The sequence below is a fragment of the Rhamphochromis sp. 'chilingali' genome (assembly GCF_963969265.1).
Source record: "Rhamphochromis sp. 'chilingali' genome assembly, chromosome: 7".
Taxonomy (NCBI): Eukaryota; Metazoa; Chordata; class Actinopteri; order Cichliformes; family Cichlidae; genus Rhamphochromis; species Rhamphochromis sp. 'chilingali'.
The window spans coordinates 33,241,579-33,268,318 of record NC_137934.1 but is presented as its reverse complement, the minus strand read 5'-3'; the positions used below and the strand labels follow the sequence as shown (position 1 = coordinate 33,268,318).

The 26,740-nt window shown below is 39.9% G+C and overlaps 1 protein-coding gene across 5 annotated transcripts in view; it reads left to right on the top strand.

The window, feature by feature from the left end:
- dlg1a (discs large MAGUK scaffold protein 1a) overlaps positions 1–17,442 on the top strand; it is a 113,942-nt gene extending 96,500 nt beyond the window's left edge. For 3 of the 5 annotated variants that reach the window (XM_080887672.1, XM_080887674.1, XM_080887676.1), the window contains 10 exons: positions 3,841–4,023; positions 6,560–6,623; positions 8,749–8,764; positions 10,349–10,390; positions 10,758–10,808; positions 11,547–11,648; positions 12,046–12,218; positions 12,301–12,410; positions 13,136–13,227; positions 13,924–17,442. In XM_080887672.1, coding sequence (XP_080743798.1) covers positions 3,841–4,023; positions 6,560–6,623; positions 8,749–8,764; positions 10,349–10,390; positions 10,758–10,808; positions 11,547–11,648; positions 12,046–12,218; positions 12,301–12,410; positions 13,136–13,227; positions 13,924–14,030 — 940 coding nt within the window. In that variant the 3' untranslated portion in view covers positions 14,031–17,442. The remainder of the gene's footprint in view (positions 1–3,840; positions 4,024–6,559; positions 6,624–8,748; positions 8,765–10,348; positions 10,391–10,757; positions 10,809–11,546; positions 11,649–12,045; positions 12,219–12,300; positions 12,411–13,135; positions 13,228–13,923) is intronic. The other 2 variants (XM_080887675.1, XM_080887673.1) reach the window with 2 other exon arrangements.
- The last annotated feature ends 9,298 nt before the right edge of the window (positions 17,443–26,740 follow it).

The following is a 26,740-nucleotide window of genomic DNA, read 5'->3' as shown; positions in this document are numbered from 1 at the left end:
TGACCAGACGTTCATATATTTTAAAGTGAATCTCAACATAAGATCAGATTTTTTGTGTGAAAATGGAGAAAGTCAAAAGTATTTCTGATAATCTGAGAGATCTGTGAGTATCATTTAAACATTCAATTCAGTTTTATTTAAATAGCTCCAGATCACAGTGAGAGTTGCCTCAAGGAGCTCTGTATTGTAACGCGGAGACAATAATATGAGAGAAAAACAGGAACAATCAGAGGATCATCTATGAGCAAACACTTGGCCACAGTGGGAAGGTAAAACTCCCTTTTAACAGAGGAAACCTCCATCATAAGCAGGCTCAGAGAGGGACGGGTGTTTGCCACGAGCCGTTGGGGGAGAGGGGAGGAAGACAAATACACTGTGGAAGAGAACCAGAGGTTAATAATAACTCGTGATTAAATGCGGAGAATAAACACATGCACAATGAAAACAGGTGAGTGAAGAAGAAACACTCAGGGAGGGTTCAGGCTCACCTGATCTAGCCCTATATGCTTTATCAGAAAGTAAAGTCTAATCTTAAAAGTAGAGATGACGTACCTTTTCTTTTGATGTTTTAAAGAAGAGGGGCCTGAAAGCTGAAGGCTCTGCCCCCTAGTCGACTTTAAAATATCTTAGGAACTACAAATAAGCCAGCACCCTGACAGAAAAGTGTTTTATTGTAGTGATATGGCACTAAGAGGTCTTTAAGTTAAGATGGGGCCTGATTATTCAAGACCTGTATGTGAGGAGGATTTGATTCAGGATTTAACTGGGAACCAATGAAGAGAATCTAATATGTTAGAAATATACTCTTTTTGACCCACTCCCTTGGTGGTCTGGGGCGGCTTGGAGCTGTGGGGAGCTCTGCTGGGTACCAGACGGGTATTGGGCGCCTGGAGCCCTGGGGCCCTGATCTCAGTTCGTACTGGGGTGTTTGGCCTCTGGCAGGGTCAGCTGCCCATCGCCTCTGGGCTTCTGGGACTCCCGCAGATATCACTGAGATCTGTGGCCTTAGGTCTTCCGTAGTCTTGGGGGACTGCGGAAGATTCTGTTCTCCCAGATCCATCTCTGTGTGCCTCCGGCTCCTGGGGGGAGTTGCTGCAGCTTTCCACCCTCATTTTCAAGTGCATTTCATGACAAAGACACACTCACACTCACAATCGACACTCTCGCTTTCTCTCTCACACTCGTACACACACACACACACACACACACACACACACACACACACACACACACACACACACACACACACACACACACCCCACAAGAAGATTGTTGATTTATGTACCTGTGCATTTTCGAATGTTTGTGCTGCAGGTGTTGTATGTTTGTTTTTCTTACAGATGCGGCAGTTGCCGATGCATTATGCATTTCTATTTGTATTACGCCTTCCACTACACACCCGCCCCCACCCCTTTTTTTTCTCCCCTGACTCTCCTGCCTTAGACATTGTCATACTATATTCCACAAATAATGTAAAACTTGAAATGACACAAATAGAAATGAAGAAATAAACAGATAAACTCTGAAAAAAGGGGATTATTTAAAAAAACAAACAACAATGTGCTCTCATTCTACTTCCTCAGCATCAACATACAGTGCATGCCTGTTAGGGAACATGACTGAGACTGTTACATGTGCTGCTGTAATGTCAGTTAGATGGTAAGCTGTTCTCTCTTAGCTTTGTGCTGCAGAATGTTAATGTCTGTTATCACAAGCGTGCAGTTAATGTTGTGTGATGTTGTGTACCGCTAATCTACATGTGAATGGGGGTTTACTTTAATTTGGCTGTTTCGCCTATGACAGCAGTGTCACACAGCCGTTTTCACCTCTGGAAATAATATGCACATGTGCAGTAATTCTATATGAGTATTCATTGGAAAGTTAAACTGCAGTGCTCTTTGGACAAAAGGCTGCTGGCTATGGAAAATCTCTAACACAATGGGTGTGCGTTTCTTTTACAGACTGGTTACAGTAATTCATGTGTGCTTCCCCACTGGACAAATTCCTCAGAGGAATTCAAATGAATGTAATACTGAGAACAGGTCATTGATTTTAGGCACACGGGCACACAATTTAGGCAATAATCGGATTGCTGTACAAAAATAGCATTTACATGTTATGTAATGTTGAAAATGTCCACAGGTTAACACACACACTGTGCTATAATTGCAGTCTGTTAGGTGGCTACAAGCTGCAGTAATTAAATGTGTGTCCCTTCCCTCGAGTAATTAGATTTCAAAGGTTCTCATGTACAAATAAACTGAGTGTAATTGATAACCTGTAACTGATTTAACAGAATTATATTTACATAGCTGCGACTTTAATAACTCTGCACACCATCCATCATTGTAACTTGGTGGCTGCAAAATTAGGCGGGATGTGTTTTTTATTGTATGTTATATTTTCTGCTTCTTGTTGCAGCAAATATCCACTAATTTAAAAAAGTACTTTATGTTTACAGCTTGTGATGTTCATCTACCTTGTCATGCCATTTAGAATACCTGACTTTCCTTTGACTTTATGGGAACATATCTAAATATCTCACTGTACAGTAGCTCCCATTACAACAGATCTATAGGCTGCATGTGGTCTACTAAAATCATTTTTTAAACACTTTTGTAGAGTTTCTTCTGATTTTTCCTACAAAGATCAAAATGAGTTCATGCTTATCATAAATATAATAGTGAGTGGTCAGTTTCTATACTTCCATAACCTATCATGACCACAGCTTAGCATTAAAAAATATGACTGCCTGTAAAAATGTTTATACAGAGGTTTATATAATTACACGTCTATAATAAGTGGTTGTCTTGCAGTAAATATCAAGTATCACAGCATCGTGCTACCATCATTGTCACAGGCAACATATTGTGTTTGATGATTACTGTACACAGTTTAAACCGGCTTCAGGTTTAATCTAATCTAATTATCGCTGTCACCAACAGAGCAGCTTAACTAAAGCTTTTGTGCTGTTGCAGCTAATCAGCGTCACCCTGAACACTTTAGTGAATTCACCTGCAATCCTTCTGCCCTGCTCGCAGTCCTGGTAGACAGCGCCTGTTAACTTATATTACAGTAATACTAATGCAGGCTGTCAGTTTTTAGCCTCCACCTAAAATTAAAGCACTCAAGTCTTTTCTTTTATCATCTTGATGTATCGTTAAAAAAGCACGAAGTGCTGTGTTTTTGTACAAATGTCAGGCTCTCTGTTGGCCTGTCTGTGTCTACCTCTCTGTCTAATTTTCTTCTGTTTCTCCTTCTCTGTCTCTGTTCTGTTTTATTGATGAAGGCAGTAGGGACTTTAGGGGATGTTGGTTATTTCAGCTCTACTTCCTTTGCACACACACACACACACACACACACACACACACACACACACACACACACACACACACACACACACACACACACACACACACACACACACAGACACACACACACACACACACGCTGGCCTACTTTCCCAGGTCTTTTCCCTCTGGATGGGTTTGCATCTCTGTGGTCACAGAGACGGACTACTGCACACACATACACAGTGACACTCACACAGACAGATGTGCACAACTTCAGACACATACGCGGTGCCATGTGCTCCAAGACAAGGTCATAAATTAGTAATTAAAAAAATAATTTGTTGTGTAGAAAAACAGTTCTCAGCTGTTTTTCATCTTGTATTTATTCCAGCACGTCTTTCTATCTGTTTAGAGAAAAGAAATCTAGTTTCAAACTTCAAAATGAAATGTATATGTCATCAACTAACCTGTCCTCCAGCAGAATGGCTTGTCGCGCTGAAGCTGAGCGTGTAACTGCATGCGTCATTTGTTTTCTGTCCCCATGCAGGGCCTTGTTTGACTATGATGGAAGTGCTTCGGATCTGAGCGCGCCCAATCAGGCCCTGCCCTTTCATTTTGGGGATATCCTCCACGTGAGCAGCGCCAGCGAAGAGGAGTGGTGGCCCGCCCGTCACCTCAGCCCCCCGCCCCCAAACTGCCCGGAAGTCGGGGTCATCCCCAGCCGCCGGAGGTCAGAGTTCAAAGGGTTTCAGATGGGAGTGGGTGGATGGTTTTATTGATTTTTGTTTTATTAACTAAAGTAGAAGCGTTAAAGTCAAGTCCGCCCATTCCCTCAAATCTAGTTTTGAGTTGTTGCTATCACCTAAAAATGTTCACATTTGAATCTTTGTTCAATACAAATATTGAATGATAACTTTTACACTTATATTTTCTTTCTGTTCATCTGTTAGAAATCTGAATCTGACTCTTTTCAGAAGGCTTTAAAATGAAGTATTATTAAGTTTTTCACACATACAGATTAAATCAAATGAAAACAGTCCAGACCAGAATGAGCGTCAGTGTGGTCTTCAGTCATTTCATTAGGATGAGGATTATTATAATACAAGTCTGTCCAGGCTTATTGTGATAGGCCACTATACAGCAGACCCTGGAGTCAACCATAAACCTTCACAAAATTAAATTAGAAAACTAAGAAGACTAATAAGAAAACAAACAAATGTGTTCGTCCACAGTGTTTGTTCACATTGGCACCTTTCCATGAGGAATATCAAGGTGGAAGACTGTGTATCTTCTTTTCATGATTTACTAAATGGGTTTTTCTTTTATTTGTTTGTTGTGGCTCAAAATAAAAAAGACAGAGAAAAAAATCTACTTAGTTTCAATGTGTCATCCCATTCTGACTTAATTTGACGCTGGATTTCAGCTCCGTGCTGTTTAAAATACAGACAGCTTGGCAGCTGTTTCCTGGGGACAGCATCCGTGGTCGGAGATTCATTTTCAAATTAGCTTCAGTCTTTACACCAGAGTGTCGTTTTTGTGTTGACTCATATCACTGCGAGCATCATCATTACGAAGAATCTGCTGAATGTAATCCTGTGGTGGAAATATATGCCAACTTTCCTTCCTTCTACCTTCTCCACTTGTTTCGCCCTGGACGAGGTGACAGACAGATGTTAGATTTCTGAGGTGCAAGGAGAAGACAATTTAAGACGAGTCGTTTTACCATCCGTGACACAGAGGGAGGCGATGACCAGGGGCAGAGGGATGTGGAAAGTGATGGGGTGTAAGGAAGGAAAGTGAAGGAGTGTTAGAGAGGAAAGAAGGGATTCAAGGTGGCAAGGAAGAGTAGGAGTGAGTGAAATGAGCAGATTGTCACATATGGGTTTGACAGAGAGGTATTAATAGACTGAGGTGTTAAAGCAGAGGCTTGAGCATTAGGGCTACGTAGATAACTGTGTTATAGTTTAAAAAAACAGCCTAGAAACAGAAGTAATAGAAATTCATATATTACAGGCTGTAGTTTGAAAATTGTTAAAGATGTTAGAATATGTCTGCCAGAGATTTAGATTTTACAATTTATCTGTCTGCAGGATATTAAAAATGATAAGCTGGATTATGCGCTATTAGCATTAGTGTTATGATGAAAGGTAATTATTAAAGTTCAGTCAGTCTTTTAATGTAAGCTGTGTTCAGCCTCTGATATAACTGTATTCAATCATCCCTCCTGCTGCTCTCCTCTCTTCTTTTCCATGGAGGTCTCTTTATTCTACTCCTCTTTAACTTCGACTCCTTTTCCTCTCGTCTGCTGCTTTTCTTCTTTTTTTAATCTTGCTTCTTCTCCTCTTTCTGCTCACCTGCTCTGTTTTTTTCCTCATGCCTTTTTCCGAGGACATTTTTTAGAGATAAAGTTAATTGTAAGCATGCTCTTATAAAGATGTCAGCATTCAAAGAACAGGATAACCCAGAATATATCTTTAGTTATCATTGCGATGTTCTTTTTTATTCACTACGTTATTGCTGGTTTGTCAATGACAGTTGTCGAGCTGTTTACAGACATCAGGGGGCTAAAAGCTGTATTACATAAGACTTTTTACAAAGACACATCTGGCTTTTTTAAATTAAAAAAGAAAGCTAAGCAGCAGAGAAACAGGTCCCAGAGATTCAGCTTATTTGAAGTTCTAGAGTTGGATGTGATCGCCAGCAGGAAATGGTCCTGCACAGGAAGTGACAAAGCTAAATTTAAACACAGGAGACAAAAATGTCCCCACAGCAGGAGCAAGTGAAACCTTCACAGGGAGGAAATGCCTTCTACACCCGAGTATGCTGGGGTGTTTCGATGCCGTCTCGGTCTTTTATTCCTTTGCACCTGTTTTAAGGTGATCACAGCCCATTTAGATTAATGGACACGACCATGCAATCAGCTCTTCGCTGTCAACTTACATAACATCTGGATAAGTGCACAAAATTCCCTCTGCTTCCTCTCAGTGCTATTTTAAACCCCCGTAATCTCATACTGATGCTTCAAGATATACAGTTTCAACATTCCAATAAAGTAAGCTGCAAAATTACTTTTCAGATGAAACAATATTTTGTGGCTTTGTTCGAATCATTCTTTCAGATCCATAACAACCTGAGACACTCGTTGTGACGTTAAATTAGTTTTACAGTTTCAGGGTGTTAATTGAGCTGATTCGCTGTTCATATTTTTTTCATCCTCTCTCTGCATGCCTCCTAACGTTTGCACCTGTCTTTTGCTTTATTCACAGGGCAGAAAAGAAGGAGAGGTCGAGGTTAAAGACAGTCAGAGTGAGCAGGTCTCAGGACAGATCAGTGAGTATGAATGTTTGTCATAAATCTTAAAACTCAAACCAGTTCTCAAACCAGTATACTTTAATTCAAGGTGTTGACCATAACAGTAAAATGTCAAAAGAAGTAAAAAGCAAAGCTTGAGCTCTTTACTGTTTTGAAAAAACATGACATTAAATGTCTTATTTTAATTTTTTTCTTACTTTGAGCAGTAAGGTGGATATTGTGTTGGTTTAAGAACTGTAGGTCAGATGAAACAAAGCAGTTGGTTGGTTGTTTTCTGACAGTTGGTAGATTGACAGCTGAAGGTAGACACCACCAAAATATGATGGGGTTTTTTTGTTGTTTGTTTTTTAAATGACTAATTGAATCTGATTACAGAGAAGGCACAACGTCAGGCTGTACTTGTGTTAAATATTTTGTGCGCAGGGTAATTGCAGAGAAAGTACGGTTACGCTGTAACCTTGGTTCTCTGAGTGAGAGACTCTCTCCACATATTCCATATGTGGGGGGTCATACCCCGAACTTATGTAACGGAGTGGAGAGATAGTCTCCATATGACAGAGAATGGTTTTCTCTCTAAAGGCTTCAGCAACATTTGAAGCACAAAGAGCAACTTTATCATGCTGTTATAAGGTCACATGTGTGAGCTTAAAATAGTACAGATGTGTAGAGTGTCAGTAAACATCTAAAAGCTATTTTGTGCTCCACTACAGGCAGGCTCAATCGAGAGGCACAACAGCTTGTTATTTCCTCCAGTCGCATCAAACATTTGCTTTTACTCTCACGAGACAACACCTATATCTAGTGGATATAACAATCACAATGATTTTCTGTTGGTAGTGTTGATAGAAGCAGCGTGATGCTATTTTGATGTGATAAAATCCACAAAGAAAGGAGGCTGGGTGTTAAAACAACAAAATTAAAGTCATCTGATTGCCTGCTGTGTTCGAACAACAATCTATGGTTTCTTCAAACCACAGCAATGTTAAACTTGGCATTTTTACCTAAAACCATGACTTTATCGCAAAACTTCATGAGGGATTGCTATTCCTGAACTTTACCAAAACTCAATAAGGACTGTTATTGCTCATTTCCAGCTGATTCATTTTATTCCAGGACTTAAAGGAGATTTTCAGAATGCAAAGCAAAAAAAAAAAAGGCTGTAACTAAAGCTGCTTCAGGCTGAGGTCAGCTGTGTCACTATTTAAACCTTTGGTCATGATTAATGCAAACATCTAAAATTTCCAACAGTACACACCTATCGTAGCTATAACAGATAATAAGGGGAAGTGCAACAACAGCTGAAACTGATTGCTGGATTGATTAGTAAATGACAGAGACAATAAAGGTCGCTTTTCAGAGAGAGCTACAGGCAATCATGAGTGCTACTGTTGCTGATATCGATTTAGTTTAACCTTGTGTTATTTGATAGGTTGTCTGTTTATGAACAATGAACAATTTTTCTGGCATCTGGCATTACTTTAATAAAGTTTAAGTTCTTAATTGGCACTAGAATTAAAAAATCTATTCTTTATGGAGCCTTTAAATCGCATTTGATTTGTAGTTCAGTCAGTGACTGGGTTGGCTGCATTGCCCCTGTTAGTGACAGCCACACCACCTGTTAGTAGATAAAGAATTGCAGGGGGAAACCTTAATTCAAAGTCAAACTACAGAGAGAGTGGCAACAATGTGACTTTATTCACACTTTACACAGTGTGATGCTGAGCACAGGTTTAACACATGCTATTGATATCACCGTGTTGTCAGCGCACACTCTCACCCTTCTTCTGTTTTCTTCACACTGTTTGAATCAGCAACGCTGCAATCAGCAGCTCCGTGTGGTGGTGAAGAGATGATAATTAAAAATTGCGAAGCATGCACACACACACACACACACACACACACACACACACACACACACACACACCCTGCTGCACTAACACTGTAATTATTCTTGCTCTCTAAAACTTTGGGTATATGCGTTCGCAGTAGAGAGCTCAAAGCTTTCAAATAGGCTTCTGTTGATAATAGTCAAGATACTCCTGGAATAATTTTCAATATGATAATTAATTGTGTCTTTACCACCACCCCCTCCCACCCCCACCCCCCTCTCTCTGTCTCTCTCCGTCTCTCTTTGTCTTTGTAGGATCAGGATGATAAAGGTAGGTATTCTCTCTCTCAGCGACACCTGCTGGTCAGCACATATGATTCCACCTTTTCTCAAACCTGACCAGACCTAAACTCTGTTAAGTTTCCAGTTGGAGGAGAAGTAATAGGGTGCAATTAAATATAGAGTTCATTACACACCTAACATACAAAGTCTGGAGCAGTACTCCAAAAACCAGTTGTTCAGTACAAGTCTACCTTAAAGTAAGTCGTCCTTAAAATTTACTTTACAAAGTTAAAAAAAAGTGTCAACTTTGGAATAAGTTATGTTCAGCTAAATGTCCAAATGTGCATTTGCACAGAAGAGGTCTGGATTGTTTTACTTTTATGCATCAAGAAGGCGCATTTAAATGTCCAGTATGAATATTTACAGCAAGTAAAAGCTATTAGAAAATTAATACTGGCATCTGAAATGTGGAACTTGCCCATATTTGATGGTTCTTGATAATAAAGGTTTGTGTTAATTTCCAAAAGCTACAACATTGATAATTTAGTTAGAGTCTATAAACAAGCACAGACAGGCTCCCTCAGAAAAAGTGCAAGACAACTTAAAATATGCATGGTAATCTCCTGAATTTTTTATTCAATTTAATTGCCCATTAAATTGCTCAATCTCTAAACTTTTCTAGCTTCGTCATGAGTTAGCTGTGAAACTATTGCACATCATTTTCTAACCCTCAAACGAGCAGAGCGAACTAAACGGGCTCATTGGAGTCTGTTATGCCTCCTTATAGTTTATAGGGAAATATTTTTTTAAATAGCTCTCTTATCATGACAGATATTTGTAAGATTGTTGGGACTGCTTTTTTAATATTTTACGCTCTTTATCTTATAGTATGAAGCTATTTGAAGTGACTGTTGTTGTGAATTGGTGCTGTACACATTGAATTAGTAAGATAAAATAATCAGCGTTCTAATTCGGTCATGGTTTTCATTATTTTTTATGCTAAAAAACGAAAATGTACAAACATAATTGAGATATTATTTGTGTTTTACTTATTACATTACAAAATGTCTTTGTTTCAGTAATGCTAGAAAAAAACCCTTTTTTTTCTTTTGTTACTTAAAACACAAATTGCAAAATCAAATCAAAAAAGCAAAATATTAAAAAATCACTAATTTACACAAATATATATAACACCATGTGTGTACTAGTCTGTGTTTAATTTGCAGATGTAAGGAAAGAAGTCAATTTATACGTAGCTATAGATCCTGCTCAAAGGTGCCCTTACAATAGCCCCATTTAATCTGAGACATTGGAAAAACAGTTTTGGAGTAAACCTTAGAAATTGCCCTTTATTATATCAGAAAAAATGCAACTGGTGTACAGTTTGACTGAGTTCTCTGAGCATTGTTGTACTTTTCCTTGTGTATTAAGCAGTAGATGTTATAATTGAGATATTACAGTGAAACACACATATAGAAACTGGATGGATGGAATTCTGTTTTGAAAAGTGAAACTACGACAGTGAATGCAAGTTTGTACATGTGTTTACATATGTGTGTGTGTGTTGTATGTGTGTTCATATATATATGTGTGTGTGTGTGTGTGTTGACTCTGACCTGTCTTGTCCTTCCAGAGCTGGTATACTCTGGCACCAATGATAATGAGAGTAGTTCCTGTAAGTCTAGCCCCTCCTCTGTCCCCTCTCTCTCTCTCTCTCTCTCTCCTAAATGTACTTTTCTTCTTCACTCTGTTCTTGATCTTTTAAACTTTGCCTCTCAGTTCATCACCTGCTTGATGTAGCTGCTGGGCTGTAGGTTTTCCTCTGTGTGTGCTTGTGGGTGTGTCACGCGTAATTGTGTGCTATGGTTTACTTTAGTTTTACGTTCATGTCTTTGTGTGTACAGTTTACATTTCTCTGCTTCTGCAGCCTGCTTTTCCAGAGCTGTTGAAGAACTCTTTTTCCAAAAGTAGAAATCAGGGCGTGATATGTTGTCAAGTGTTGGTCCTTTTAATGTGTCCTTCATTTGTGTTTGTTTAAACAGCCGGTCAGGAGGAGATCCTTCTCACCTACCAGCCTGTCATGCAGCATGAAGGTCAGTGGCTTCCCTTTCCTCCTTGGTTTGTTGTTGTTTTTCATGTGTGTTAGCTTAGCTTATGTAGGTAAATTAAAGTGCTTCTCTACTCAAAACTGTGTTTCAATCTTTATCATTTCTCATTGGAAAGAATTTGTCATTTTGACAGGGAAATTGTGTTGAAAGTGCTCGCTGTGTTTGTTTAGTGTTTACCTGCAAACAGCATTTTTGAATCCGAGGCCGTTGCAAAAAAATCTAAAACTTCAAACCATTTAAATCAGTTGATGTAGCTTTAAGAATCAACACATCTTAGACAATGTATTATTAAAGCAGAGTACTTTGTAACATCTTTAAACATGCCTGGGGGAAGTAATTAATTGAGTTTGTAAGAATTCATTATTTTAGAAAAAAAACAGTCGACCGGTAGTTGGAAAACCTTTCTGTAGCTTGCTTAAATCCCACTGAAGCAGCGGTGGGTCAGTCATTACAAACTTCCTAGCTGTATTAAATAAATCATCTGGAGCAAGCTGCATTAAAATTTTTATAGATTTTAGGGTCCTCTTGATGCACGCTTTCCAGTTTTTTTTTTTTCTTTTGAGTGAGGTGACTTAAGGTAAAAATGACTGATTTCAGACAGGCAGCGTTAAAGGGCTGGTATAAGTTTTTTAAAACTGTGAATCCTTCAAAGACACTCCAGAGGAGTGGATTTTACACGTTGACGGAACCTGTTTTTTTTTTGTTTTTTTTGTCAATTCTCAGTTAATTACACACGGCCAGTCATCGTGCTTGGACCAATGAAAGATCGGGTTAACGATGACCTCATCTCCGAGTTCCCTGACAAGTTTGGCTCCTGCGTCCCACGTGAGTGCCTTTAGTTCATTATAAATCCCAGTAGAAACCTGCAACAGTTACTGGAGCTTTGCAAACCTTATGACCTTGAGGCAATAAATCAAAATCGCAAAGTCATGCCTAATTTTAATACATTTTTTATGAGCTCAGTGAAGGGTCACGTTTGCCTCATTCAGTTTTTTAGATTAGAAAAAAACTGACAAACATTTTTATGAGACTCCCAAACCCCCAAAAAATGGATGTCCTACCCTGAAGACAGATGAGTCCCTAATGCGACATAATGTTGTGTTTTTGCTTTTTAATCTTAATGTTTTAGGCTAATATGTGCACTAAGGTGCTCATGAGCAGGATACTGCACACTAAGATATTTTATTTCTTTGCCTGAGTCTGTGTAAATTCTGATCTTTAGACACAACACGGCCACGGAGAGACTACGAGGTGGATGGCAGAGATTACCACTTCATGTCCTCCAGAGAGCTCATGGAGCGAGAGATTCAGGAGCACAAGTTCATCGAGGCTGGACAGTATAACAACCATCTGTATGGAACCAGCATACAGTCTGTCAAAGAGGTCGCTGACAAGGTGAGACAGAGACACGATCAATGGGAAAAAGAGAGCGAGGGTATGGGAAGAAAGAATGTCTGACTCCGTGTCTCTCCCACAGGGCAAGCACTGCATACTGGATGTATCAGGGAACGCGATAAAGCGTCTCCAGATGGCAGGCCTCCATCCCATCGCTATCCTCATTAGACCACTCAGTGTCGACAACATTTTGTAAGTGACACAACATAACTGTTCAAAGACAATCTGAGCATCTGTCTTGCACTGTTTTATCATCTGTTCTTTCAAAGCTCAAGTAATCAAATGGAAAGGTTAAAAATATGATAAGTATAGCATCCTATAAGCATCTTATAAGTAAAAACTATCAGCAACATAAACAAAGCCAGTAACATTGTATAACTTCTCTAAATAAGTGCCACAAAAATGTTCTAAGAGACGGTTCAAGGTTGACATGACAAATATTAATTCTCAAAAGTTCTGCTTTTATGTCATACTGATGAAATACCTCTCATGAAGGTACTTTTTTCTCATTTTCCATTAAAAAATGTGTAGCTGCATTTATTAGGGAAAAAACTCAGTGAACTTCATTTTTACCCCTGAGCCGTAGTGAGTTTACTGGACGGCTGATGGGTACTGCTGCCGGTTGACAGTATTTTTATACAATATGCAATAAGTCAAACGCCTCTACAGTGAGAATGTTGCCTATATTATTTTAAATGAGGGCTAAACTTCACTCATTTAAATAAATGTGAAGCCCAGCTTCTTTTTTGCTTATATGTTCCTTTACTTTTGTTCACTCATCACTTTCCGTTTTCTAAAAGTCACTGAGTCATCTTAACACTGCTGAACTTTACGAAAATATCAGTAGGGCTATTTTTGCATAGGGTCTAATGGGGTTTTTTTTTTTACAGAAAAATAACTGTAGTCTCTTTCTGCAGAGAGATGAATAAGCGTCTCAGTGAGGAGCAGGCAAGGAAGGCCTACGACAGAGCTGTGAAACTGGAGCAGGAGTTCACAGAGTACTTCACTGGTGAGTCACCTAAACAAAACACATACCTTTAAATCTCCCCCCTCAAGGTTGTCTCCATGTGCACATCTGGACTGCCTCCAGAGTCACTGCTACTACTAAATCACTGCAGAAATATTTTGCCCTAATAATATCAGGATATTGTGAGTGTATGATAAATACTGTACAGTAAAGTCTCACCTGTGGCGGTTATACACTTTGAAAAGAAAACTGTACACATGAGCTGTATAACTTTGGAAAGTAGGGTAAAACTAACATTTTCCATATCTGCTCAACTTTTTTTGATCAAAGATTAGTATGCTTTGAGGTGTAAGTGAAAATGTGATCAAGTTTATTTTTGTGTTTGAGGAGAATCTGTGGAGGAGGCAGCTTGGAGAAACTGTTAAACATGCAGCAGGGGCAAGCTGTGAACCACACTGGCATATTGTCACCTTTAATGCTGATAAAGTTGTTGGCAAGCTGTGATTTATTCACATATTTACACACGTCGAGTAGTTTTAAAGCTAAGCTATTATACATGTGGGATTGTGTTTTTGGTCCATAAAATCTCATTTAGCTCAGGTTTTGATCTTTACCAACACCTGAAGAGAATATTTGGCCATCCATCCATCTACAGTAACTATTTTCTTCCTGTGTGTCACATTATTTGATTTAAACACATCTTTTAATCTTTAATATTTTTCTCTCTCTCTCTTGCAGCAATCGTCCAGGGCTCAACTCTAGAGGAAGTGTATTCGCAGGTGAAGCAAATCATCGAGGAGCAGTCTGGTCCTTACATCTGGGTTCCCACCAAGGAGCGACTCTGAATAAATACCCATATACAACATACTCACTCACACACACACACACACACACACACACACACACACACACACACAAACATCAGCCTCTCTGCACACTTCCTTCTTGTCTAATTTTCTATTATCAGCCTGCTTCCTTGCTCTCTTTTTCTTATGCACGCACATCACTACATGCATTGACACATTTACATAAGCACATTCAGTGGGACGAGGCTGGGACTATCTGGGACTGCTGCTTCCTGAAGTGGGAGGAGCTCATGTCTGTCCAGCAGCCTATTGGTGGATCTTCCTACGGCTCAGTTCCTTAATGTTTAAGGAGGTGGTTTAAATCAAGGCGACATGTACCATTATCTGATTTGATTTCATTATTGTTCTTCTTATTGTTGTTGTCGTTGTTGTTTTCATATTAACGAAGGGTAATGCATTCATGTATGGGTTTGTAATGATTATATTGTCACCAAGAGGCAGATTTTTGCACGCTGTAGCTTTAAGAGCATGTTTTTGGGACAAAATCTTGATCTCCTTCCCTCTCTGTCTGTCTCTCCTCATAGCATCACTCTTGTTTACAGTTTCTTATTCATGTTTTTTCTCAATCCTCAATCCTTTCATTCCCTTTCTTCCTTTGACTATCCACAGACTTTAGATATGAGGTGAAAATCATTATAAAATTTTCAATACGCCGCAGAATTTTGGCATCAAAACAAATACTGTTTAGAGATGTAGCAAGAATATATTAATCATTTAATCTGTAAGCAATGTGTGACATAATAATAATTATATTAAGAAGCAGCAGTTCTCGATCCGATAACAAACGAAGATTAAATTCAAATAAATAAAGTGCAAAGCCCTCTATCAGTAGTTTGCTATTAAAAGGTCAAAAACAAACTGCCTCATATTGATGATGGAGTACGTTTGGAGCTCTGGGCCTGCATTTATCACATTTCTGAGAAATATTTTTAATATAACTCACAGTTCTCCATGGTGAGTAGAGACAAGGTCATATTTATCAGGCAGCTCACTGCAATTTACAGCCAAAGAGTAAACACGATAGAGCAGCTCATAAGGCCATCGAACAACCAATCACCAATCAGAGTCAAGTCATCTGCACTGTTGCTCGTTACTTTTCACAAATTCTTATCTTCAGTAGAAATGTATCGTCTAATTTACAAGATACATAAATACTTTGTCTGGAATACAAAGTACAGATGAAGGGAAAATGGTGAAAATCTTTAAAATGTTAAAATCAGATACAAATAACAGATTATTGTACAAGCTGTAGTTTGTGTAAACACTCCAAAACAACAACATTTAAGTCAGAATAAAACCATAAACTGCTCCAGTTTGTTAGGAGAAATAAAATAAAACTGAATTTAGACATTTTTCTTATTACTTAAGTTCTAAAATTGTACTCGACAGCTCGACAAACAGTGGCCCAGATTCGAGATCGAGTCTGTTTCGTAGAAGCTTTCATCTCAAAGAGGCTTCTCTGCCTTTTCCTTCCACCTCCGCTTCCTTCTCTCTGTCTCATGCCTTCGTGTCTCCTCCTCTGCGCAGTGTGACGTTAGTTACGCACGCCAGCATTAAACAGTGTATCTTCTGCTTCATCATCACTATCATCACGATCGTAATCATCATTGTTACGGCTTTCCTTCTTACCGTAGTTGCACTAATGAGGGCTGGTTTCTTAAAAGCATCTTTACCCTCCCAGTGTTTCCGGTCTGCGCACGTGATGCACGACACACTCGCTTTTCCCTCAGCGATGATTGAGCTGCTTTGAGACGAAGCTGGTCGACGCGGTTTTTTTGGTAAAGGTTAAAAAACACGTCATACTGTCGTTGATGAGTATTTTAGGGGTATCGAGTGTACTCTTCTGGAGAAACTTGCTGTTTGGATTAACCATTTAACTGTAATCCACTTTTTCCCCCGCTGGATTTATAAGTTTAAGCATTGACCCCCCTTTTAAGTTTAAGCCTTTATGTGTGACCTCCGCACTCCATCCATAATTATCCAAGGGTTATATCTTGGAGCCTGTTTTCATTATTTCACAAATGTCTACTTTATGCATTGAAGGATGAAATGTTTGGCTTTTCATTCATTTAGGAGGCTACACAGCACGAGAAGCAAACCTAACCCTGTTAAGCCTGAGCCATTCCTTTCCTTCTGACAAATGAAAAAAGAAAAAAAAAAAAGAAATGAATTATCAATACACGAGTTTCAATCTGTATAATTTTTGCTTTATCTGACATTTTTTAGGTTGATGATATTTAAAGAAGTTTAAAAAAACTCACAACTCATGTGTTAAATATGATACAGTTGGCGTTATGGGGTTAAAGCTACTCAGTGGAGTCTGTGACCACGTTAACAGCACATGTAACCTAACAATGGCGACTCTGTTGGTCATGTGAAGCTTGCTTAGTGCATCTGTTACCTGTAGTAGTCTTTTCAGAGGCTTTGCTGCTTGTCGCCAAGGCTCAGCTTAACAACACGTGACTAAACTACTTGTACTGAAAACTAAAACGAAAACAACAACAAAAAAAATCATAGCAGTGTTGTTGAGTATATCTGTTTTTTAGCATTGCATCTGCTTTATCGCAAGGGCCATTTAATGCATTCTACTCAGTGGCCTGAAAGGTGCTGTGGAGCAATATTATTTTCACTTTCTTGCAATCCAGGTTGCACCTGTAAAGTTTGTCGCATGACTGCAAAAAATTATTTACACTCTATCCGCCTCATAGATATTTTGTTATTCGGATTAGAGCGTACATTCTTGAGAGCCCTTTGCTACGTAATTGGCGTTGGTGTAATATTTCCAGTTTCTCCAGGGAGCAACATCGCGAGTGCTGAGGTCATGAACGACACTCACCGGAAACACGATGTAACATAATCTCTTGTTTTCCAAACGTAACATTCGAGATCCCAAGATGCTTTTGGCGACGCAGCCCCCACCTGTATGGACCTTGTCAGCCACCCGCTCCCCATCTCCATCCTCCAACCCCGAGGCGACTTCTCCAAGCTGACTGGAGACTGGAGACGTATAGAAAGACTGTTCTGTCAACAGAGTAGCTTTTTATTTCAAATAACAACCAGTTTTTGACCGCATGTGTTTTAAAAGGCTTTAAATGTTTCTCCACAGAATGTTCAGATAGGCCAAATCTGTAATCCTCACTGATTCAGGTCGATCAGTACTGTGTTTGTGTGTTGACAGAACTGGGCTGTCTGTATGACTCTGGCTGTGTGTTTTTAGCCAGGGCACCATGCCACTGTATGTTAGAGTAAAGCACCGATGCAAAGAATCTATTACAGAGATGGAACTATATCTAACATATAATATTTATCCCTGCTCTAACTGCCTATTTTGGTACAAAAAAACATAAATAAAAGTCTTTATTGAGATTTACTGAATTCCTTTTACCTTTAACCTTCTTTTCTTTTTTTTGCATTGTGGAATGTGTATGAATGTGAATATTCTCTTAAAACTGTAATCTAATATAAGTTCCTTTACTCTCACCTCTACTACGAGTTTGTAGTGCTCTCTCTGGATGTCTGATTTGACTCTTCAAGCAGCACAATTGGAAAAAAGTATCATTAGTTCAGGAAAAAAGGGTGCAGATTATATATTGATTATAAATAGGGTCTTGAATGGGTGCAAATATTAATTGTGTTGACAGGTGTTATTAAGAGTTTTTTTTTTTTACCATACTTATGCTCAAAAAAAAGGGATGCAGACGGAAATTTCTAAACTCACACTGTCACCGCTTTCTTGAAGGTAATGCTCAACAACAGAGACACACTTATCCAAACACTAGGATTTGTTTTCCAGATGTTTAATATTCAGGTATATTCTATTAATACACATGGTTTGAAAAGCATACCATGAAATGATCAGGCAAAGTCCATTTCTGTCCCTGCAGTACAATCTACACAGATGTCCATTCATCCATCCATGGATTAATTTAGAATCATTTACAAACGTAAAGTGCACCACTGTGCTGCCCACATATGGAACCTCTATGGCTAACTAGTAGAACTCATAGCACTAGGCGCTCACAGTAATGTGTATGGATACCATTTCGAGGACCAAAAGAGGTACCTACAGGTATGTGGTTTACAATTCAGAAGAGAAGACAGAAAGAGGGGACACAAAGAATCAGAATCAGAATACTTTATTGATCCCTGGGGGAAATTATTTTTTGTTACAGTGCTCCATTTTAAACCAACATTAAGACAAGACAGACAATACACTAACTAAGAATAGTACAATATATACATATATATACATACATACATACATACATAAGTCACTTATAAATAAATAGTTGGAAAAGAAACATGTGTAGCTGTAGCAGCAAACAGTGTGTTAAGTGGATGCGTTGTACAGGGAGAGGGCCACAGGCAGGAATGATTTCCTGTGTCGTTCAGTGGTGCTTTTCGGTAATCTCAGTCTCTCACTGAACGAGCTCCTGTGACTGACCAGCATGTCATGGAGTGGGTGGGAGGTGTTATCCAACATTGTCTTTATCTTGGACAGCATCCGCCTCTCCGACACCACCTTGAGGGAGTCCAGCTCCATCCCCACAACATTGCTGGCCTTACGGATCAGTTTATTAAGTCTGTTGGCATCTGCGACCCTCAGCCTGCTCCCCCAGCATGCAACAGCATAGAGGATCGCACTGGCCACAACAGACTCATAGAAAATCCTCAGCATTTTCTGGCAGATGTTGAAGGACCTCAGTCGCCTCAAAAAATAGAGACGACTCTGGCCCTTCCTGTAAAGTGCTGTGGTGTTTTTAGCCCAGTCCAGTTTATTGTCAATGTGTACTCCAAGGTATTTATAGTCCTCCACAATGTCAACACTGACCCCCTGGATTGAAACAGGGGTCAAGTGTTTCCTGGTCTTCCTGAAGTCCACGATCAGTTCCTTGGTCTTTGCCACGTTGAGCTGCAGATGATTCTGCTCACACCACGTGACAAAGGAGTCGACCAGATGGGTGTAGACACGATTGAGCAGGTAGATGATGGCGTCCTCTGTTCCGAGACGAGGCTGATAAGCGAACTGAAGGGGATCCAGGTGTGGTCTTACTATGGGTCGCAGCTGGTCCAGGATGAGCCTTTCCAGGGTCTTCATGATGTGGGAGGTCAATGCCACGGGCCTGTAATCCTGGGGGCCACTGGGACGTGGCGTCTTTGGTACAGGGACGAGGCATGATGTCTTCCACATCACCGGGACCCTCTGCAGACTCAGACTCAGCATAAACAGTTTATGAAAGACTCCACACAGCTGGGGGGCACAGGTCTTGAGGACAAGGGGACTCACTCCGTCTGGTCCAGCAGACTTGCCTGAGTGAAGTCTCCTCATTTGCATCTCAACCTGGTATTGAGTGAAGGTGATGGGTGGGGGAGGGGTGTCAGGAATCTCACAGGAGGCAACATGTGAAGAGAGAGGCTGGCACAGTGGTGTGGCTCTGGATTCCAGGCTGACTGCAGGTGAGGTTGTGGGGGTGGGAGCAGACACTGTGGTGTCGAATCTATTGAAAAACAGATTCAACTCATTGGCTCTATTCTCACCTCCCTCAGTTCCCCTGCTGTTGGTTGGCCTGAATCCAGTGATGGTCTTCATGCCCCTCCACACCTCTCTCATGCTGTTCTGCTGGAGTTTCCACTCCAGCTTCCTCCTGTAATTGTCCTTAGCCTCTCTGATCTTGTCCTTTAGTAACACCTGGATCTTCCTCACCTCCTCTTTGTTGCCCCCTCTGAAAGGCAGACAAAGTAAAGAAAGAGTAGAGTAGAAAAAAACTTTGGTTTCTTTTTTCCTGAGTGGACCTCAGCAGGTTGTTCCTGGATCAACATTAGCATGCTGATCCAGGAACAACAACAACACGGGAATATCAGATAGACCTCGGATAGACGATGTGTGTGTACCCATAATTTAGAATTTGGTAGTTTCTATGTAGCAATATCCATATTTTAAACACGGCATAAAGTCATGCTATGACTGTCAGACTCAAACTGTCCAAACAATAGTCTTCATATACAATTCATGCAGCTATTTAATTCCTTCCACTTATCAAACTCTGCCCTGCAACTTAAGAAAACACTAGCACATAAAATACAGCAAAATTTAAATAAAACGCAATGGGAGCTGGTTTTTGTTTTTTGCCTGCCCTCAAAAACTTTCATTGTGTTTATGAGCTTTTTTAAAGCTTTTGCAACTTTTTTTTTATTTGCTGGTGTTTTCTTAAGTTGCAGCATGTTTGACCAATCAGGCCCACCATACTAGCCCACCTGTCATAGAGTATACCCTATGACAGGCTGTTGGTCTAAGACAGAGGGACAAATGAACTTTCACACTCATATTCACTCATACTGCCAATTTGTAATCACCAGGTAACCCAACTTGCCTTTCTTTTGACTCTTGGACGAAGCTGGAGTGCCCAAGAAAAACCTATGCAGGCTCAAATAATGCTTTGTTCATATAATTACATAATGATAACCATAATAATAACATGAGTAATCATCTTTCAAATTTACGTCTTTTCTAATCAATGAACAAGAAAATAAAACACGTTTACCACGTAGTTCTTACTGAAATGTTTGTTTTGGGGGTTTTGCCTTCCTGAGAACAAACTTTCAAAAGGGAGTTTTTTTTTTCCAAGTGCTTGCTCATAGGAGGTCGGTTGATTGTTGGGGTTTTCTTTGTATTGTTGTAAGGTTTATACCTTACAATATACAGTAAAGTGTGTTGAGGTGACACTGTTGTGATTAGATGCTATATAAATAAAACAGAGTTGAAGACCTTTTTGCAGATTCAGTTTACGCATTGGTTAAATAAAAAAACTGTAGCTACAAAACAAGACAACACAACAACAAAAATAAAGAGGCAGGTGAGATCCACCCAGGGTCTGGTCTGGTCCTCTCTCTCTCTCTCCTGCAGTCCAGGGTTGTTGTTTTTTTTATTATCATAATCTGATATTAAAGATTTAAATGATTTTTTGTGTGTAATTAGTATCAAATCATACATTTCAGATATTAACTAAAGGAAAAAAAGTAATCCCAGCCATACAGAGGACTACAAAATAATACAAGTGACTGAAAAACTTATTTTATGTTCATTCGACTTAGGCGCTCTGATGTCTGTACTTATCTCCACAGATATAATTCGTCACCAGGTCCAAGGTTCACACTTTCATAGTTCTTGAGTTCATCGAGTCCTGGAGTTCAGCTTGTTATTATCGAGAAGTTCGAAGCAAATATCCTGCAATAAAATACCCAGGGTCACTGGATATAAACTATTCCCATATCAGTCTTGGCAGGCCTAGGGCCTTCTGTGCAAGTTAAACTGTCATATGATAATTATATGTTTAGGTACAGTATATTGCCTGTGCATGACACTGGCCCTGGTTCATGTGACCAATGAGAAAAGCCTAGAAGCGCTCAGGACAGTCATGCAGAGGCAGTTCAACATTTTTATGCAAAGAACACTGTTTTGTCCTGCATTGTAAAATGCAGGTTAAACGCTTCATATTCAATGAAAGGCAGATTCTCATGTCTGCTGACAAAAAACACTGACTGAAAATGGCACCACTCTGACACCTCGGTGTGACTGTCACCTCCGTGTCATCCTCATGCTGTCACAGTGTAAAAAATGAGCAAGCTCACACCCGGACAGTTTCGCCACAGTGAGGTCTTTCTGCTGATGAAGTTTTATTATCATCATCTCCTGTCCCGTGCCTGGAAATGATCGTTGTTAGGTATCTGAACATTTTGTCAACAATGAGAGCAATTACACATTTTATGATAAGGTCGACTTCCTGAGTTTTGGCAAAAGGCTGCAGATTTATAATTTGTTTTATGACCACAATAATGCATCCTCATGTGCTGCAGCATCCACTCAGCAGATGTTTGGCACTGCAGCATTGTAAAAAAAAAAAAAGAAAGAAAGAAAGAAAGAAAGAAAGAAAGAAAGAAAGAAAGAAAGAAAGAAAGAAAGAAAGAAAGAAAGAAAGAAAGAAAGAAAGAAACATAAAAAAGGATTCAAACCTCTTTGAACTTTCTATTATTATCTCTGGATGTCAAACATAAGGCCCGGAGGCCAGAATTGGTCCAGCAAAGATGCCAATCCAGCCCACTGGACAACACTGGAAAATGTGAAGCAGGGCATAAATATTGAACTTTTAAATATATTTTCAGACTTTTTGTATATGTGGATATCTACAATAGAAATTTAGACATTTTTTTCCTTTTTGTGGACCCACAGTGAAAAAAATAGGACACTTTCTGTGAATTAACAAAAACATTCTGTTTTATAGAAGGGCTTTTTTCCCTCTATTTTTTTCCACATTTCTTCCTTGTAATTGAAGTTGTGCTGACTGGTTTCTTCCATGTACTATAGCAAATTTTCTTTATCATGTATAAAAATTGAGACACACTGTTGAAATTGCATTTTGTTGTTGTATATTAAGATATCTCACTAATTAAATATTTTGTTATTTTGTTTTTTACAATGACAGAAAGGGGAGTTTCACTCCCACTTAAGATCAAAGTGGGCTGTATGTGGCCCACAATGTAAAATGAGAGTACAGTAACTCTCCTGAGACCTGTACAGTGAAACAGCCCCATACGGGACAAAGTTCATCCCTGTATATTATGCCTACAGGGAGTGCAGAATTATTAGGGAAGTTGTATTTTTGAGGAATAATGTTATTATTGAACAACAACCATGTTCTCAATGAACCCAAAAAACTCATTAATATCAAAGCTGAATGTTTTTGGAAGTAGTTTTTAGTTTGTTGTTAGTTTTAGCTATTTTAGGGGTATATCTGTGTGTGCAGGTGACTATTGCTGTGCATAATTATTAGGCAACTTAACAAAAAACAAATATATACCCATTTCAATTATTTATTTTTACCAGTAAAACCAATATAACATCTCCACATTCACAAATATACATTTCTGACATTCAAAAACAAAACAAAAACAAATCAGCGACCAATATAGCCACCTTTCTTTGCAAGGACACTCAAAAGCCTGCCATCCATGGATTCTGTCAGTGTTTTGATCTGTTCACCATCAACATTGCGTGCAGCAGCAACCACAGCCTCCCAGACACTGTTCAGAAGGTGTACTGTTTCCCCTCCTTGTAAATCTCACATTTGATGATGGACCACAGGTTCCCAATGGGGTTCAGATCAGGTGAACAAGGAGGCCATGTCATTAGTTTTTCTTCTTTTATACCCCTTCTTGCCAGCCACGCTGTGGAGTACTTGGACGCGTGTGATGGAGCATTGTCCTGCATGAAAATCATGTTTTTCTTGAAGGATGCAGACTTCTTCCTGTACCACTGCTTGAAGAAGGTGTCTTCCAGAAACTGGCAGTAGGACTGGGAGTTGAGCTTGACTCCATCCTCAACCCGAAAAGGCCCCACAAGCTCATCTTTGATGATACCAGCCCAAACCAGTACTCCACCTCCACCTTGCTGGCGTCTGAGTCGGACTGGAGCTCTCTGCCCTTTACCAATCCAGCCACGGGCCCATCCATCTGGCCCATCAAGACTCACTCTCATTTCATCAGTCCATAAAACCTTAGAAAAACCAGTCTTGGGATATTTCTTGGCCCAGTCTTGACGTTTCAGCTTGTGTGTCTTGTTCAGTGGTGGTCGTCTTTCAGCCTTTCTTACCTTGGCCATGTCTCTGAGTATTGCACACCTTGTGCTTTTGGGCACTCCAGTGATGTTGCAGCTCTGAAATATGGCCAAACTGGTGGCAAGTGGCATCTTGGCAGCTGCACGCTTGACTTTTCTCAGTTCATAGGCAGTTATTTTGCGCCTTGGTTTTTCCACACGCTTCTTGCGACCCTGTTGACTATTTTGAATGAAACGCTTGATTGTTTGATGATCACGCTTCAGAAGCTTTGCAATTTTGAGACTGCTGCATCCCTCTGCAAGATATCTCACTGTTTTTGACTTTTCTGAGCCTGTCAAGTCCTTCTTTTGACCCATTTTGCCAAAGGAAAGGACGTTGCCTAATAATTATGCACACCTGATATAGGGTGTTGATGTCATTAGACCACACCCCTTCTCATTACAGAGTTGCACATCACCTAATATGCTTAATTGGTAGTAGGCTTTCGAGCCTATACAGCTTGGAGTAAGACAACATGCATGAAGAGGATGATGTGGACAAAATACTCATTTGCCTAATAATTCTGCACTCCCTGTAGGTGTGAAGTAAGGTACGGAGCCCCGCAGGGGACATGGGAGAAAAAAAAATTAAGACAGACTTTTGCGAGATCTCGCAAAACAAACTCGGGATCTCACAAAAGTTTTGCGAGATCTCGCAAAACAAACTCGGGATTTCGCAAAACTTTTGCGAGATCTCACAAAACAAACTCGGGATCTTTCAAAACTTTTAGCCGCATTCTTCAGACGCTGGCTCGAAGCCGACCGGGAGGTCGAGGCACGATGTGCCGGGAAAGTGGTGTTCCTCCCGGCTGTAGTAGGTCTCGATCTCCCGTTAGCTTCGAGCTAACGGGAAGAATGCGGCTAAAACTTTTGCGAGATCTCGCAAAAGTTTTGCGAGATCCCGAGTTTGTTTTGCGAGATCTTGCAAAAGTTTTGCGAGATCCCGAGTTTGTTTTGCGAGATCTCGCAAAAGTCCGTCTTAATTTTTTTTTTCTCCCATGTCCCCTGCGGGGCTCCGTAGTAAGGTGGAATAAAGTACACACACATTTTTCTTTGAAAAACAAAAGTGTGTTAAATGTCTAATATATCTCTCTATATATCTTATTAGCAGTGTAGGGCCTAACACGTTATTAAGTAACTCGTTACAGTAAGTACGTTATTATTGTGGTAACGAGCACGGTAACTAGTTATTATGCCAAAATCAGGAACACGTTAATCGTTACTGGGATTTAGATCGTCATTCGTTACTTCGTGTGGTGGCGGAGCTTCCACAGATTCAGTCATATTAGCAAGTGGTGGAGGCCAACAGGTAGATGAGGGAAAGGAGAGGCAGGAGGAGCAGAGACCCGAGGCGGCCGCCGGTGAGTGTCAGGTGAACTGAACTTCAGGTAAGAAGTTATGACCTGCAGTCTGTCTGGGTCAGATATGAACCAAGTTTAGGTGGAGTTTATTTTCGTTGTGCTGACTTTTTCGTACTGTGTGCTAGCTAGCATGATGGAGTTTCTATACAGCTGGGTGGTGCTATGATGTTACTGATGTTGAACTTTATTTTGTTTATAAGGTTAATTATTAGAGTTGCCAACCATCCCCTAAACAATGGAATCGTCTCCTATTCAAAGAAAATACTACGAGTTTCGTATTGAGGTGAAAAGGAACGGTTTGTCCCGGACTTCAGCTACAATGAAAAAGACACAAAGCTGGATTTATTCTGTGTCTTTGCTGCACAGCTGCATCTTCTTCTCTCATTCTCTCCCCCTCCCTCTCCTGTTTCTACTTCAATCATAAAACTGATCAATGATCAGCTGATCGGCTTTTCTCTCTTGTTTGTTTATCGCCCACTTTGTACCAGAAAGAGTAAACCAGTGGATGTCGCCATAAGCAACAGCAGCACGTTTAAGCTTGATTAGCTGTTGTGAGAATTTATTTAATATTAATTTCTAGTATCAGCTGATGTTTGCTGGAGCCACAGCCGTAAAAGCTGCTGGTCATGATGTCGGTTTGGTTATCTGGAGAGAGGGAAACATGAAGATGAAACCAGGAGATGTCCTTACTGAATCATCAGAGCTGTGATGGAGAAACAGGTTTACCTTTTAGGTGACATGAATGAGTTGAAGAGAAGTTATGAACTGTTTCTGAGAGACAAATAACACCAGGATCCTTTTCTAAGTAGCTGACAGCTGGTAACTGTGCAGGGGCGGGTCTAGCAAAGTGTTGCCAGGGGGTCAGGTAGGGCATTAACAGGGAAAGGGGGGCACAAAGAAACACTTTTCTTTCTTACTCTCATTTAAAATGTCTCGCTTTTAAAAAATAATTATCTGAGTCTTACAACAAATAAGTGATAGATTGATGCATATATACCATCAAAACGGTGTACATCACTGTCACAACAGTGTTTCTTTTCATTCAAAGGAATTATTTTTCCTATAATGGTGGGTCGGTCTCTAGTCAAAACGCGCGGACCGATTTTTTTGTCCCAGTCCAGCCCTGTATGCAGCTCATTTGCACTCTGGTGTTACCCACATCTTCCTGTTTGGAAGGCAGAATTTCCGAGTTCTGAGTACAATCGAAAGCACCACGACTGCAGTTTTCCTGTTGGATGTAAAAAGCGCACATGATGCTGTGACGTAGGCTAGAATCATGGGGCGGTCAACGACGGTCCAGGCGTGGGTTTTCTCTCGTGGAAATATGCACATTATCTTTTCCTTTCTATTGGTAGGTGGCACAGTGCACTTGTGGCAAGTAAGCAAGCTAGAAGACTGGCAAAGTTATGGAAGAAACACATTAACAAGAGAATTCTGAGTAAAACCAAAGTTACTTTCCCTAGTAACTAGTTACTTTGAAAGTAACGAGTAACTTGAAGTAACTGAGTTACTTTTGAGAGAAGTAACTAGTAATGTAACTAAGTTACTAATTTAAAGTAACTTACCCAACACTGCTTGTTAATGATATAAAAGGCTCCCCCACCAGCATCAACAGATTTACTCACAGACTCATGCCTCTGCAACACTTTATTAATAAGTCGTAGTAGCCTACTATAAAT